The sequence below is a fragment of the Pungitius pungitius genome, chromosome 16, assembly GCF_949316345.1.
Source record: "Pungitius pungitius chromosome 16, fPunPun2.1, whole genome shotgun sequence".
NCBI classification, from domain to species: Eukaryota; Metazoa; Chordata; class Actinopteri; order Perciformes; family Gasterosteidae; genus Pungitius; species Pungitius pungitius.
In genome coordinates this window covers 13,427,662-13,441,594 of record NC_084915.1, presented here as the reverse complement: position 1 = coordinate 13,441,594, position 13,933 = coordinate 13,427,662, and the positions used below count along the sequence as shown (strand labels likewise).

At 43.1% G+C, this 13,933-nt stretch overlaps 2 protein-coding genes across 3 annotated transcripts; both read right to left on the bottom strand.

Annotated features, from left to right (window-relative positions):
* Positions 1–108: 108 nt before the first annotated feature.
* kif20a (kinesin family member 20A) lies at positions 109–8,230 on the bottom strand. 2 transcript variants are annotated; one of them, XM_037468193.2, is made up of 19 exons: positions 8,042–8,230; positions 6,857–7,032; positions 6,592–6,717; positions 6,389–6,508; positions 6,066–6,204; positions 5,742–5,917; positions 4,537–4,636; positions 4,194–4,406; positions 3,855–3,966; positions 3,695–3,769; positions 3,447–3,590; positions 3,196–3,364; positions 2,954–3,106; positions 2,637–2,776; positions 2,316–2,418; positions 1,993–2,179; positions 1,817–1,902; positions 1,581–1,718; positions 109–1,036 (listed from the first exon to the last, which is right to left on the bottom strand). In XM_037468193.2, the coding sequence occupies exons 2-19, from the start codon at positions 7,022–7,024 to the stop codon at positions 656–658; spliced, it is 2,730 nt and encodes a 909-aa protein (XP_037324090.2). In that variant the 5' UTR covers positions 7,025–7,032; positions 8,042–8,230; the 3' UTR covers positions 109–655. The 2 variants fall into 2 exon arrangements, with proteins under 2 accessions (XP_037324090.2, XP_062414125.1); XM_062558141.1 differs by lacking the exon at positions 109–1,036 and adding an exon at positions 1,159–1,196.
* A 696-nt stretch (positions 8,231–8,926) lies between these two features.
* zgc:175280 (cationic amino acid transporter 2 family protein) lies at positions 8,927–12,696 on the bottom strand. Its single transcript, XM_037468245.2, has 11 exons — positions 12,327–12,696; positions 12,028–12,207; positions 11,790–11,924; positions 11,490–11,651; positions 11,003–11,225; positions 10,719–10,855; positions 10,333–10,435; positions 9,861–9,877; positions 9,485–9,651; positions 9,186–9,294; positions 8,927–9,069 (listed from the first exon to the last, which is right to left on the bottom strand). Exons 1-11 carry the CDS (start codon positions 12,694–12,696, stop codon positions 8,927–8,929), a joined length of 1,746 nt encoding a protein of 581 aa, XP_037324142.1.
* Between the last annotated feature and the right edge of the window lie 1,237 nt (positions 12,697–13,933).

The following is a 13,933-nucleotide window of genomic DNA, read 5'->3' as shown; positions in this document are numbered from 1 at the left end:
TTTTAGCATTTAAAAGCAGATTCATAAAACTTTGTTTTAAATTCAAATCCATAGAAACTCCAAACCACAAATGCATGTCTGAAAATATCTCGTCTTCCTCTGCATATATGTAGTTGTCTGGTAGTGGTAAAAAAAAGTTTGTATATATATAGTTAATTTCATTTTTCATAATAGTACATATTTGGTTTGAAAACCAATAGGTAATGTAGCTTATGTACTTATAAAACATTTAAATTCGAGCCTGAATGCTTTATTTGCATTTTCTGTTGTAATAAAATTTTTTCCATATAGTCATTTACATTTTTTGCTGTACTGCTCCTAAAGACAATTTCTAGATAGATTTTATTTCAGAAAGCATAAAAACCATACCGCCATTAAAGTCTGATTTAAAAACCACTTAACCGTTCTTAATGTGCAGTACATATTCTTTCATCCGCAGTGATCAAAAGCAATATTTTACTTGCATTAGAGTACTGAAAAGCATGTTTAAACTAGTTTTACTGGCATCAACGTAACAGAAACCCAGTGAGTACACTGCACAGCAAAATGTGATCACATAAAATACAATAACGTAAAATACTATAAAGTTACATGCAAACAAACATTTTTGGGGGGCATAATGTCAAAGAGGACGAACTCCAACAATCCAAAAAGCTCATTTCTTTCCCCTGAGACTGCGAGGGGTGGGGGCGGGGCTGTAAGTAGGCGATTGCTGTCGAGAGCGCAAGATCCGTGAGTAAGGAGTGTTAACGCTCGCTGCTTCCGCAGCGCGGGTGTTGATGTTACGCGTCGGAGTGTGTGTCGGGAACAGCGACTGGAAAAAGGGCCTCTTTTGTGGGGGCCGGTTCTCTGCGCCGCCCGGTGCAGTGATGTCATAGCCCCTCTTCTGGCAGGAGTCCGGCGTGATGGAGCCCCCGTAGCCCCGGGAGGGCAGCGGGGACATGTCGGCCTGTGCCCGGGCCAGGCTCATTGCTTTCTTCCTCATGTCAGCCTTTACAAGCATCAGGCCATTCTGGAGTTCCGACAGGATCTGGTCCTAACAGGAAGTCAGTGAACAGGGTTAGCAGAGCCCACAGAGGGTGAGAGGTTAAGAGAGAGAGAGAAATAGTAGAGTGAACCAAACTCAAACTCTCGTGCATGCTTTTGCACAGCAATCACCTGGTGCAGATGTTAGAACCCTACATTTGGTTTAAAAGCTTTTTAAGTTGTGCATCAAGTGTTAGAGAAGAGAATGGAGGGAGAGAAAACAAAGTATTTTAAATTGAGAAACAGATGCTGCTTGAGATACTAATAATCACAGGGTCTCCAGTTAGAACTCTGAAATTGTACATGCAGAGATGATCGCAGACAACTCTTTTTTTTGTCGATTTTCAGCAGCTGCTACAGCAGATTTCTTTAATTTAAAATGAGTCTTTTTTTAAAATATATTTGTTTGATGTCTACAGAACAATGTTAACATAATTAGAAGTAGCGTCCCAGCTGCAATACTTAAAAGAATTAGCTCTATACCAATATATTTTATTTATTCACAGAAAAGTAAGAATGACATTTGTACGGTCATCTGACATCTGAGTTTCTACCTGTTTGGTCAGAGTCTCGTCTGCAGCCGCCAGGTCCTGCCGCAGCCTTTCCCCTCCGGTGTTGCGACAGCAGGCGCGTTCGCCCGACTGCAGGTCGGCCCCGAGCCTCAGCAGATCCAGGCGCAACTGACGCAGGTTCTGTGGAAAAGAATCCAAACGTGAGTCTTTCGGAGGGCAAAGAGGCCGACGTGCAGTGGACTGAAGGGTGCATTTCACGCTGTGCGGCGGCGACTGACCCGCTGACCGTCCTCGAGCTTGCGCTGGGCGGCGAGAGTGCCCGATGAACCCGGGCCGTCCAGCTGCGCCTTCAGCTTGGTCAGCTCTGCACAGGCAAGTGGAACGAGACAGTCAGAAACACGAACAACAGCGTAACACACCAACACATCATCGGGGGGGGGGGCGTCGCAGCCACCTTGGGACTTAGCGAGCAGCTGGGCGCGGCACTGGTCCAGCTCGGCGTGCAGGCGGCCACATTCCGTCTGACTGGTGAGGCGCTGAGAGCGCCGCGGCCCCTCGGCGTCTCCGTGTGGCACCGACGGTTCTGCTGCTTTGCTCTTATCAAGGGCTTCAGACAGAGCTTTGATCTCCTGATCACGCTCCTAGAAGACGACAACAGATTTAAAATGGGAGTACTTTGTGAATGCACGTTGCATTTGAGGAAAGATATAAATTTAACTGAAGAGCAGCGTGTGTATCACAGCAGGGGGGCCGACACTTTGATGATTTAGGACTCACCATCAACTCCTCGCTGTAGAATTTCTTCAAATGTTTTTGGACGTTTGTTATCTTGTCCTCGTACCGCTCTTCGATTAGAGCCCTCTCTGCCTCCAAGGTCTCACTGTGAGGCAAGAAGACAACGCACCGTGTTATCTGCCGTATTCATTTTTACGTTTCAGCTTCCATATTTTTGAATATGGGAATATCTATTATTTCCTAAAATGCTTCATAAGCAATTGTTAGCCAATTCTGGACTGGACTGATGGCTACGTATCTAAAACATTGTAAGACATGCATTCTCTCTCTCTCACACACACAATAAAAAAAGTCACTACACACCTGAAGCCATCTTGCATCCCAGAAATCACTTCCATCATCTCAGAGACCACCTGCTCCCTCACATTTGCCTCAAGAGCATCTTTCTCCTCCCTCTGGCGCTGCACTTCTCTCTTCAGGACATCAATCGCTTGCAGCAAAGCCTTAACAAAGCACAGAGAGCTATTAGGAACATTTCCCTCCTAACATTACGCTAAGAAACTGTTTTGAGTTGATATTTAAGGAATAATGTAGACAGACCACGGCAGATTTGTATGATCGCTTCAGAGATTTAAAGTAGAGTACGTAAGCAGTTCCCATCTAACGGCAGGGCCGCTTACCTCAGTATTTAACATGGTGATGTCTCCTTCTTCCACATCACTGTCATCGCCATCCTCTTCCATCACTGTGCTTTCGTTACCATTTGCTGGGGGGTCACGCAGAAGGGACAGGATGTAGGCTACTCTGGTCTTTGTAGACGGGCCGTGGACAAGCTGAGATAACACAAGGGATCTGTTCATTCTCTTACGTTAAAAAGATGTAATCAACAATTGCAAATGAGGTTTTTTTTTTTTTTTTTTACCTGAGTAGCAATAGCGGAGAACTTGAGGGCTTGGAGCGTCTCGTCGTAGATGGAGGAACATGGGGAGATGTTCACCACCATGCTGGACGTTCCTCGTCCACAGAAGAATCCCTGCAGGACCCGGGTCATCTTACTGTCCCTGAAGGGCACCACTTGAGGGGGCCGCGATCTGGGGATTTCATAGAAAGTGTTTAAAATACAGCGCTTTCGCGGACGGCTTAAAAGTACATACGCTATGGGTAAACGCGTACTTGTTGTTCTGGTTGTGCCTCAGAGCAGCAATACAGCGTCCCAGTGTCAAAAGAGACGTGTTGATGTTGTTGGCCTCTTTCATTCTCTCCCCATTACGCTGCTCTTTAGAGCGTTCCGACCCAGCCAGATCACACACAGTCAGTCTAAAGAGAAGAAAGGGAAAGTCGGTTTTAATGATTTCGCCCAGTGAAACGTACCAAAAATCCAGAGCTCACATATAAACTCGGTAACTTGCGGGTGAACTCACTCGCTGATGTGCAGGGGCTGGGTGGAATCGGTGTCTGGACGGACGTGCAGGACACGGATGGAGAAAATGCTGTGGCTGAGAAGGCCACACATTTATTAAAACAGACATGCAATGAGCTTTCAATCCAAACACATCGATGCACTTACGAATGTGCTCCTACCTGCGGCTGGAGTTCTGATTCAGGTGAGTGCTGGCAAAGCTCTGGTTACGACGTCCGGCCCTCAGAACCCTCCAAGCCTCCTCGGCACTGCGGACCTGGATCCAGGCGAGGTCTGACACGACAAGCAAACAAATGTCAACAAAGTCAACGCATACGTTATGTATCATGTTTTCACCCAAAGAAGCAGAAAACGTAAATGCCTGCATAATTAAGTGCAACGTTCATCGAAGGAGAAGCTACATACTGGGATTGAGCTTGGGGAGGTTCCCACATACACACGTACCAATTAAACAGCGCTGCGTTTTAGAAACATCACTTCCGTGAACGAGTCAGCGGTACCTTTCACGTAAGGGTTGCCGTGCTTGTCGTCGCTCAGCCGCAGCGTGACCCTCTTTCTGGGCTGCAGGGAGGGCGACGCATCCAGCAGGTCGTACAGGAACTCGTTGTAGATCTCGTAAAAAGCCACCCAGATGGAGAACTTCACCCCTTCCGCCAGGTCGTCGGCTCCACTGTGTGAAAGGCTGTCAGGCTCCAGACAAACACTGTCAGTGTCTGCAAAAACCGCAATGAACATATGAATTAGCAAAACAGCCACAGAGCAGATATTAGCGTATCTGTGTGTCCTGCTGTGTGAGACAGAGTTTAAAACGTCCCATTAGTAATATTTGGATGTCCTCCTCACCTTCAAGCTGGGTGGCAATGTTGCTTGTAGAGGAGAGTCCTCCGATGCCGCTGTCCCAGGTTGTAGTGTCACCACCTCGACGAGAACTCAGATTCTCATTCTGTAACAAAAGCAACAAAAAACAATGTCGGCGCATATCCTTGTGCAAGAGGACGCTGCAAACATTTATACCAGGGGTCTCAAACTCAAATGACCCGGCGGCCGCTGGCAGTAACTGGGTGAGGCTGGGCCGCATCAGGTATTTCACAAAAAAAAAAAAAAAACTTCTCAAATGTCATTACTAACAGTTATTTAGTGGAGAGCCGAAGGAGGGAGAGGACTATGAGGCAGCGTCATTGTCTGACCACGGGGTTCAAATGCTGCTGGCCATTGTTGGGGCTTTCGCTGCCTTCAGTCACATCATCACATTTTTCTATACATTTTTGTACCGGCGTGTTAGCTCAATGACGTGTTATTAAATGCTGCGGTTCAGAATAATCCGTCTGCCTAAAGAAGCTCCAAAACCTCACAGCGCAGCGTGTGCTTAAAGCAGCCGTGGTTTCCCTTGAATTTGCCTTCAATTTAACAAAATGTGTGTGTGTTCCGTTTATTTTCTCTGCTGGACACAGAAGTCGCCTTTGCTCAAGATGCCACTTTATTAAGCACTGACAAAGACAGATATCGTCACTGCAGTTTAGCATAAATAAGTCCCACTGCATTGTAAGTGGCATATCTGTGGCGTTTAAAGTGTCATTTGATGTGCGTTCCGGGACCTTTGCTCGTCGTACCTGCGCTGTCACATGTACACCTTGTGATTCACAAATGAAGCACTGGATACATCGTGACCTGCGCGAATGTCACTCACATGCATGCCGCATTCACTGGACAGGCACACAGTAGGAAACCAGAACATCATAACATTGTCCCACACAGCAGCTAACAGCGTGGTTGCTACAATATAAAACTCGCGGGCCGCACTAACATTAAAATTTCATATTAGGGGGCCACAAAATATCGTCCCGAGGGCCGCAATTGGCCCGCGAGTTTGAGACCCCTGATTTATAGTCAGGACTTTGTATAAAAAGAAATGCAATCTGTGCACGAGTCTGTTGTGCAAAGAATGCTGCAAGACAGCCCAATATACAACATTTTCAAGAAAGATAAAATACGATACAAAAGTACATTATTCATGTCATACGACCTTTAGAATTTGTTTGTCTGCTTACCTCTTTAAGCAGAGAGTTTCTGCGGATTTCTTCCACCCGGATCTCCCCGGAGTCAAGCTGTCTGACATCCTGATACATGACGGGCTTCAGGTCCATGGCACCATAGAGGCGACCCTTCAGTTTCCCAAACAGAGATGCCAGAGCCCGGGGCAAGAGGCCGGCCTCTCGACCGCTGCCTGCGGGTCAACGTTTCAGACTTTACTTTTGTTTTCTAAGCATTCAGCTGACCAGATCCAGTCTAAAAATGCATCTCCAAACAAAGCTGAAGCACACCAACACAACCAAACCAGAACTTCGTACTGATGTGTTTGAGATTATTTTTACCCTGTATGGTGTAAGTCTTCCCAGAATTGGTGACACCATATGTGTAGAGGAGGCGGTTTTCTCCTTGAAGCACCTCTTTCACCATCTTCTTCATTGTGCACTCATAAAACTGTTGCTGTGTGGTCTCTGGCCCAAAGATCTATGAAAGATTGGCGTGAGAAACCATCAGTTGAAGCAAAATGTTATTGCTACAACTGGGTCTCAACAAGTAGAGTAGTTTTTCTCAAGGATACTCGTAGTTGTTGTTTTTTGTGGCATTGGTTGCCATTGTTATAACTAGCAATACATTAGCATTTAACAAAATGCACAAGCATGACACCTACCTTTGAGAAACTAAACTTGTGCATGCTTTGGGTGATGCCCCTCTCCGCGGTTCTCATGTTCTGAGATTCCTTTGGCGCTTTGAGCAGAAGTGTCTCTTCATCTTGGACAGCCACACAACCCTTGATTAAAGAAGAGTGAAACTTGAGTACGAGTACAAGAAACAATTGATGTGATTTCTCAACCCACAGACTCATGGTCTTACCTGTTCTTCTACCGTCTGACTCTCAGTCTCAGTAAGTGGCCGGATGCGCACGAAAACCTTCACCCTCTCTTTGTCCCCTTCCTCACAACTACCTTGTCTCAGAGCTGCCGGCTTCACTGACAGTTTCTAGAGAAACAAATTCAAAACATCTTATTGAATTATTTAAAACCGTAAGAAAGAAGCAAGGCAATGTAAACAATATTGGTTTCAAAACATTTAGTAAAAGGCTTCTTAAATGTTTTCTCTGCACCTCAGGGATACTCACTGGTTCTGCGATGGAGGGCCGGCGCTCCAGGCCGGGTGAAATGACGGAGATCTCAGGTAGACACGGTCTGGACGGGCCGCCATGCTCCGCTGCCGTGGACTCCAACACGGCCACTTCCTCGTCCTCATCAAGGTGATAGCCACTCGGGGAGGACAAAGACAGCGCCATGCTCACCTCTTACAGGGGGGGAAAATAGTGAGGAGCAAGTAGTTTAAATAAAGTAATTACAACTCATTACAAAACTCACTGAGAGAATAGCAATACCACATGAATGTCCGTTTGCTTTATTCTTATGTATCAAAATACATTAGGGTACAACATAAAGAAATTCACATTAAAACAGATCAGAGTAAGAACCTGTCTCAGGTGTGAGTGTGCCTGACACACCTTATTCATTGAAACATGGGTGTGTCATGAGACAAGGCGAGTAAACACACAGAAACTGGGTGAACCTTCTTTTCCCTTCAAAGGCAAACAGCCCGAATGGAAAAATAGTCAAACAAGTGATTCCTCAGGCAGTCACCTGCCGTGACAAGTTCCGCGTGCAGAATGACACCAGTGGCATAAATTAAAAGCACCGTTCTTCTCTGCATCTGACTGAGCTGCATTGAGAGTTAATCCCACGAGTTAACCTCCATGTACAATGTACACCGGGGAACACGTTCAATCCAACCATATAGAACGGCCAACATGTTACATTTAAACGGTGTTTAACGTAAATATTGTTTACATATTTTATGTAAGACATTGCAAGGTTTCGGGATGACTGGAATGCATTATGTAACGTTACGTTAACGTTACCTGGAACATAACGTTACTACAAAGAATACTTACCTGGCCTCACAGTGGACGTTAGTATTATGTCGAGTTAAGATGTATCCCAGCACAAGTCAACTAAACAAAGACTGGTAATAGCTTTTTCTTTTTGGCGAATCTGAACTTTAATGATAAAAGCGTTTCAACTCGACGCTGTGTCGAGCACATGAGTTAGAAACGAGCTCCGTCCTGAGGCCACGCTCACCAAAATAACACAAGAATGACAATGTAGAGGTTGACTAGCTGGATTTAGCGAGGTGAACTTTTAAAATGAATGAGCGATTACAGCTGTAAATAACTTCATGTTAGAGGTTTATTGTCGTTCACGTCGAAGGGACCAAAGACTAATTTAACCTAACGTTAACTTACCTCGAATGGCGAAAGTGCGATAAACGGCTTGATAGCAGTTAACGTCAAATCTTCTGGATATATCACCTGAACTAAGGCTACTTACTTTACGAAATAAAATAAATATAGGTTTGTAATAAATCTACATTAAGATAGCCTATTGCTCCCTCTCGACAACGAAACACTCTGAGCCTCAGCTGATATATTTCACCCGACTTGGTTTTTGAACAATGCGCTTCTCCTACAGAGCGAGTCGCTGATTGGCTAAAGCCAGTGACGTTGCATTTGAAGCATCTTACGTAACGTGACGTTGGCAAAGCAGAAGTATCGCGACAAGATGGTTTGACTGTCTCGCCTCGTCGTAAGGGCACGTGATGAGAGGAGCTCTCGCTGGTTTTGAAAACGGGATTTAATCGTCACTCTGCAATGTTGTAAAAAAAGTGCACACTTTCCACAGAATTAAAAAGTCGTTTTTATTTCACATGCTTACCAGAACAAGTAGTTAGCCTATGCTTTACATGATAACACAATAATGAATCATGTATTAAAGAGCCATATTTAATAAGATAATTTACCTGTGGTATGAGCATCATTCAGGGATTGTGTCAATGTGATTCATATACAAGGGTGTGGCCGACATTTGTAATCACTATCAAAATCCAATCAAAAACAATAAAATAACAAACTTTTCCAAATATCCAACTTGAAAAGAAGATCAGAATACAGTTCAGGGGGTGTGGCTGAAATGCTTTATCATGTTTTTTGCTGAATAGAATTTTCTGAATTCATAAACAAACATCATTTGGACATGAATGCATACTGGTCATGTGATTCAAAATGAAATGACAGCACAAGCTTTTATTGATGATTAGACCACTGAATCTGTAGAACTGCAAGTCACATTATTTAGCCATTAAAGTCTTCTCCGGACTCAAAATTCTGCTCCATAGTGGTGGTGATGCTGTGAATCCTGACATGGTTTTGTGAATTTTGGAGCCTTTGTTTCTGCACACTATGCTGAACACCATAACAGAAGTAGATGATTAAACCTGTTTGAAGAAATATGACATCTTCTATGATCATGTTATCATGTTGTTATTTTGATGCTTGTGCACACTTTACTGTAATGAAAATGTATATTTTATCAGGATAGTGATACACTTACCTACTGCCATCCACACTACATAGCGGATCCAAGTGTCCGATCCAAGTTGAACCATAAGATAAACATTGACAAAGGTGCTGAAAACAGGAAGCAAAGGCACAAAAGGAACCTGTACATACGAAAGAGCAGAAGCATTATCACACTAAAATCAAAGAAATGCTAAAATGGTCAACTTTCCTGAAGTCTTTTTTTAACTTCCTGTTTTGACTAATTTCCTACATTTGGGAATCAAAGTTTATAATTTCAGTAAATAACAAAGTATATGATTGAATGTGCACTTTTAGATATATGAGGCCCACCATGAATGCAGCTTTGGTTGTGTTCTGTGGTTGTCTCCAGATGATCAATGTACTGAAGACCAGCGTCAGTATGATGATAGAGACACAGAGTAAACTCCACCACTCGAGGGCCTGCAGGGAGTCCGCAGACTGAGATATGACGAGGCTCCCGACGACAGCTAAAAAGACTTAAGAGAACAATGTCGGTTCCAAGGATTGTTAACAATATAAACCATGTAAATGCTGCATAATATTTCATGATGGTGTTAAGATCACTTACTAATAGAAACAGATAAAAGAGACACATTCATTGATGTCCGTGGGGTGACTTGTGAGGGAGGAAATATGACTCCAGCAATCGAAAAAGGTTCTAGTTTGCTTAAGCTGGAATCCTCACCGAGGTCTGCTTGGTATCTGTGAAGAAATATGAATAAGTGCACCCAGGCATAATTCATTTATACATATTGATTAAGCTATGATTTAAATGTGAAATCAGTGGCTTTTACTACGGTATCTTTACTTTTCCTGGTTCACATCAACTAATTGAACCCCTCTCTACAGTACAAATCAATATCATCTTATTTAACAACCATTTTCCTTTCAGTTGTGAAAGCCCCAGTGCCTCTGCTACCATTTGTTACGCTCCGGCACTAACACCATAGCACAGTGAAGGTAGTTAAATGGGAGAATGCGTTCTCAAGGAAGAAGCTGCAAAGTAAGTGCCGGCTGTTATAGAAGAGCAAAATGTACAATTAGCTCATTAGCCATTTTCCACCCACGACACCAACATTGTCAACATCATAAACAAACATTGCGACTTTTAGTATTAGAATAATAACCACACATATGCTCATTGTTGTGAATAATACCTTAATATGAGGATACATATGGCAACAAGTGTGTAGGCAAAAAGGGTCCCAATTGACATCATGTCAACTAGCGCCTTCAGGTCAAACAACAATGCCATGATAGCTGAAAAGACATGAATAATAAGAATAATTCACATGAACATGAATCATTTCCTCTTGAGGATTTAATCAATTAAAGCTTTTAAAAAGAAGACTTTAGCCTCTTATGAGATATTTCCCCCAAATAAATAAATGTACATTTTTTATGATAATTGGGGAATACATAAACTATTTAACTACTGGGATCAAAATAGAAAAATAAAAAAAGGACAGACTCAATCCTTTAAAAACAAACAAAGAAGTTTGAAGCCAGAAAAGCTTTCAAATGACTATGACAAGAATTTTACCTGCTACAACCCCTGAAGCCACCGTCGCTATAACGGGACTTTGCCTGTCACTCATTTTATTGAGAGGTCTGAAGAGAAGTCCATCCCTGGCCATGGCAAAGAGGACGCGGGGCATCGGGAACATTGATCCTAGTAGGCTGTGGGGAAAAAATGACTCATGTTATTTGCTGCTTTTGTTTTAATCCGCTGCAGCCGTTCCAATTATCTTAATCTACGCGATGAGCTCTCGTTGGCCGTGGTGAAAGGTTCGGCTCTGATTTGAATAGTTGAACTGCTTTTCGTACCTTGTTGACAGTGCACAGAGGGATCCCACAGCCACTACATACTTTGCAGGTCCCCAGCCGATGTAGGTAAAGGCCACAGGCAAGGGGCTGTGAGCACTAAGCAAATAGTAGGGCATCAGAAGAGTTAGGGCTGCAGACACCCCGAAGTAAGCAAGGAAGCAGATGAGGAGGGACGCCACGATGCCGAGTGGGATCGACTTCTGAGGGTTTTGAACCTCCTCTCCTGAAGAAATTAACACATTGTTACCGGATGGCAACTTTTTGGGCCTAAAACTCTTCTAGCTTCTGGGTTTGCTTCAGGGGTTTGTGGCTTGCGTCCTGATTTGCCAGCAACGCTTACGGACCTTTTACGCGGGCAAGTGCTTGCTTGTCGCTGGAGAGGAATAGTGCCCATATATGCCAGTAGAAGACTCGGCCTGTGCTTATAGAGTGAGAGTTATCCTACAGTATCGTCCCTGCATCCCCTCTCAGTGCATCAAAAGCGTACCTGTTGTGGCAATGCAGTCGAATCCAACAAAGGCATAAAAGCATGTTGCTGCTCCTGCTAATGTTCCCTCGAAGCCGAAAGGAAAAAATCCTCCACCTCCATACCGGCTTGTGGCATTCAGTGATGTGTAGTTTCTGCAAAGAGGAAATACGTTGATGCTTTGTCATCCAGGGATAATTGACAGCCTGAATAATACTGTTGCTACTGTACCATAATTAATCACATTAAAGCCGGACGTGACATTTTCTTTATTATATTACAGACATAAGAACACATACTCATATCCATCGAGGAAAGAATCTTTCCCGATGTACCAGTTGTTGATGTCTCCTTTAATGGCTCCAGAGAGGATAACAAACAGCAACACCAGAATGTTTACTGCTGTAAAAACCTTATTTACAATAGCAGACTCTTTAACACCAAATGCAAGAATCCCTAGAGAGGAAACAGACAGACAATATAAGTTGATCATGAAAAAAGACACTGAATATGCATTAAAAAACACCAAATGAAATTCATACAGTTGGTCACAAGTCACAGCAATTTAGATTATGAAACTTTCCTGCCAAGAGAATGATGAGGCCAGCTGCAAAGAAGTCTGGGTAGGGAGCCAATCCAGGTAAGTTCATCGCAGCTTGTTTGCCCAGAGAGTTGGCGATGACGTTCCCAATGAGATCGTCAAAGGTCCCACTCCATGCCCTGGCAACGCTCGACGTCCCTTAAATACAATTTTATTTAGATTTCGGGCTCATTTGAAAGTTTAACAGGACAGACGTATTTTCTCAAAACCCTTTTGAACGCCCAGTGAATGTATTCACAGAGTGGCACCATCTTTACCAATCACATAAGACAGCAACAGGTTCCAGCCAGTGATGAAAGCCCATATCTCCCCCACAGTCACGTAGCTGTAGAGGTAGGCAGAGCCAGTCTTGGGAACGCGAGCTCCAAACTCGGCGTAGCAAAGTCCCGCAAAGACGGAGGCCACTGCTGCAATCAGGAAGGAGACTATGATACTCGGCCCGGCCACGGTTCGGGCCACTTCTCCCGACAACACGTACACGCCGGCCCCCAGTGTGCTGCCGACCCCCAGGGCCACCAGGTCCAGGGTGGTCAGGCATCGCCGAAAGTTGGACACCTCTCCTTCAGGCTCCAGAGGTTTCCTACGGGACAGACTCTGCAGGAACAGCAGTATCTTTGCACCAGCCATCCTATTAAATCAGGACATTGTGTTTACTTTAACGCCCACGATGATGACACACCAAAAACAAAAAAAGGCTAACACAAGAAAGAGGCATTTCTTTTTTAATTTAAATGAGCTTAAAAACAAATTATAACTGAAAAGATATAAATAACTCACTAGCTGTTGCATTGCATTTAGTTTACATCCATTCAAAACAACAACAATATGGCAATAGTTTAAAAACTGAAAATGATGTAAGTTTTCACAATGCCATCATACTATTTAACAGTTTGTACTTTGGTTTTTTAGCAGGAAGCCTTTCAGCAAAACAAATTACTAAGAAAATGATCCATAATCACTATCAAACACAAACACACTAACACCCACAGTAAATCATTCAAGGTCTGCTTGGGAAAGACATTAAAGTTGGTAATCTCTCCATTACTATACTTTTTTTTAATTCGACCATTTACATGATGTATGCGATTTATCACTATTCACGAGGAGTTATTTGATAACATTTAATTTCATTTAGAGCCAAACAAATGAATAATAGTATCTAACAAACTGAAAGCATATCTAGTAGATTATATGCTCCGTCTAATCAGAAAGACGTCTTACCTTTTCAGCTGAATATGGAAGTTAGTGTGACCACACACCACCAGTGAGGATAAATCCATTCACTCTCAACCCTTTGCTGTTCAACATTTTTGACACATTATGTTACATTTCAGACATACGTGCCATTTCTGAAAAATACGGGATACGAATCATTTGGTTGGGGGCACTTCTGAGATGTCGGACAAAAACACGCAAATCTTAAATGTCGGAGGCCGTCACGCCAAATTTAACTTGAACTTTGAAAATAAACATGTTAAACACATTCTCATTTGTGATTTCTATTTTTTACAACACAACACAATAATAATGGTTACTATAGCAATGACATCAACACAAATGGAATTTTACACAGTTTTTTGAATCTAAATTGACTTAAAACAGGAATCAGTTGAGAACTAAATAATGCTGTGACTTTGCTTTTATGAATTAATATAATTCAAACAATACACCACAAAAATGAACAATTATGTTCTGTAACTCATAATTCACTTGAGCTAAAAGCACTTTTCCTTTTAGCTCAACGATTGAGTTAATTGCACCTACTAATTAATGAGACTGAAACAAGTCCTCAGTCCTCTTCCACCTGGTCCAACTACTTCTTATATTGTTTCTTCAGACTAAAAAGCTCTCTTTATTATACCCA

Coding starts and splice junctions, on each gene's coding strand:
- kif20a (XM_037468193.2), bottom strand. CDS start 7,024: ATGGCGCTGTCTTTGTCCTCCCCGAGTGGCTATCACCTTGATGAGGAC. Junction 3,770..3,854: donor AATCAGAACTCCAGCCGCAG/GTAGGAGCACAT, acceptor TGGCCTTCTCAG/CCACAGCATTTTCTCCATCC. Junction 1,037..1,580: donor ACGAGACTCTGACCAAACAG/GTAGAAACTCAG, acceptor ACTTCCTGTTAG/GACCAGATCCTGTCGGAACT.
- zgc:175280 (XM_037468245.2), bottom strand. CDS start 12,696: ATGGCTGGTGCAAAGATACTGCTGTTCCTGCAGAGTCTGTCCCGTAGG. Junction 11,652..11,789: donor CAACTGGTACATCGGGAAAG/ATTCTTTCCTCG, acceptor TCCCTGGATGAC/AAAGCATCAACGTATTTCCT. Junction 9,070..9,185: donor TGTAGTGTGGATGGCAGTAG/GTAAGTGTATCA, acceptor TTCTTCAAACAG/GTTTAATCATCTACTTCTGT.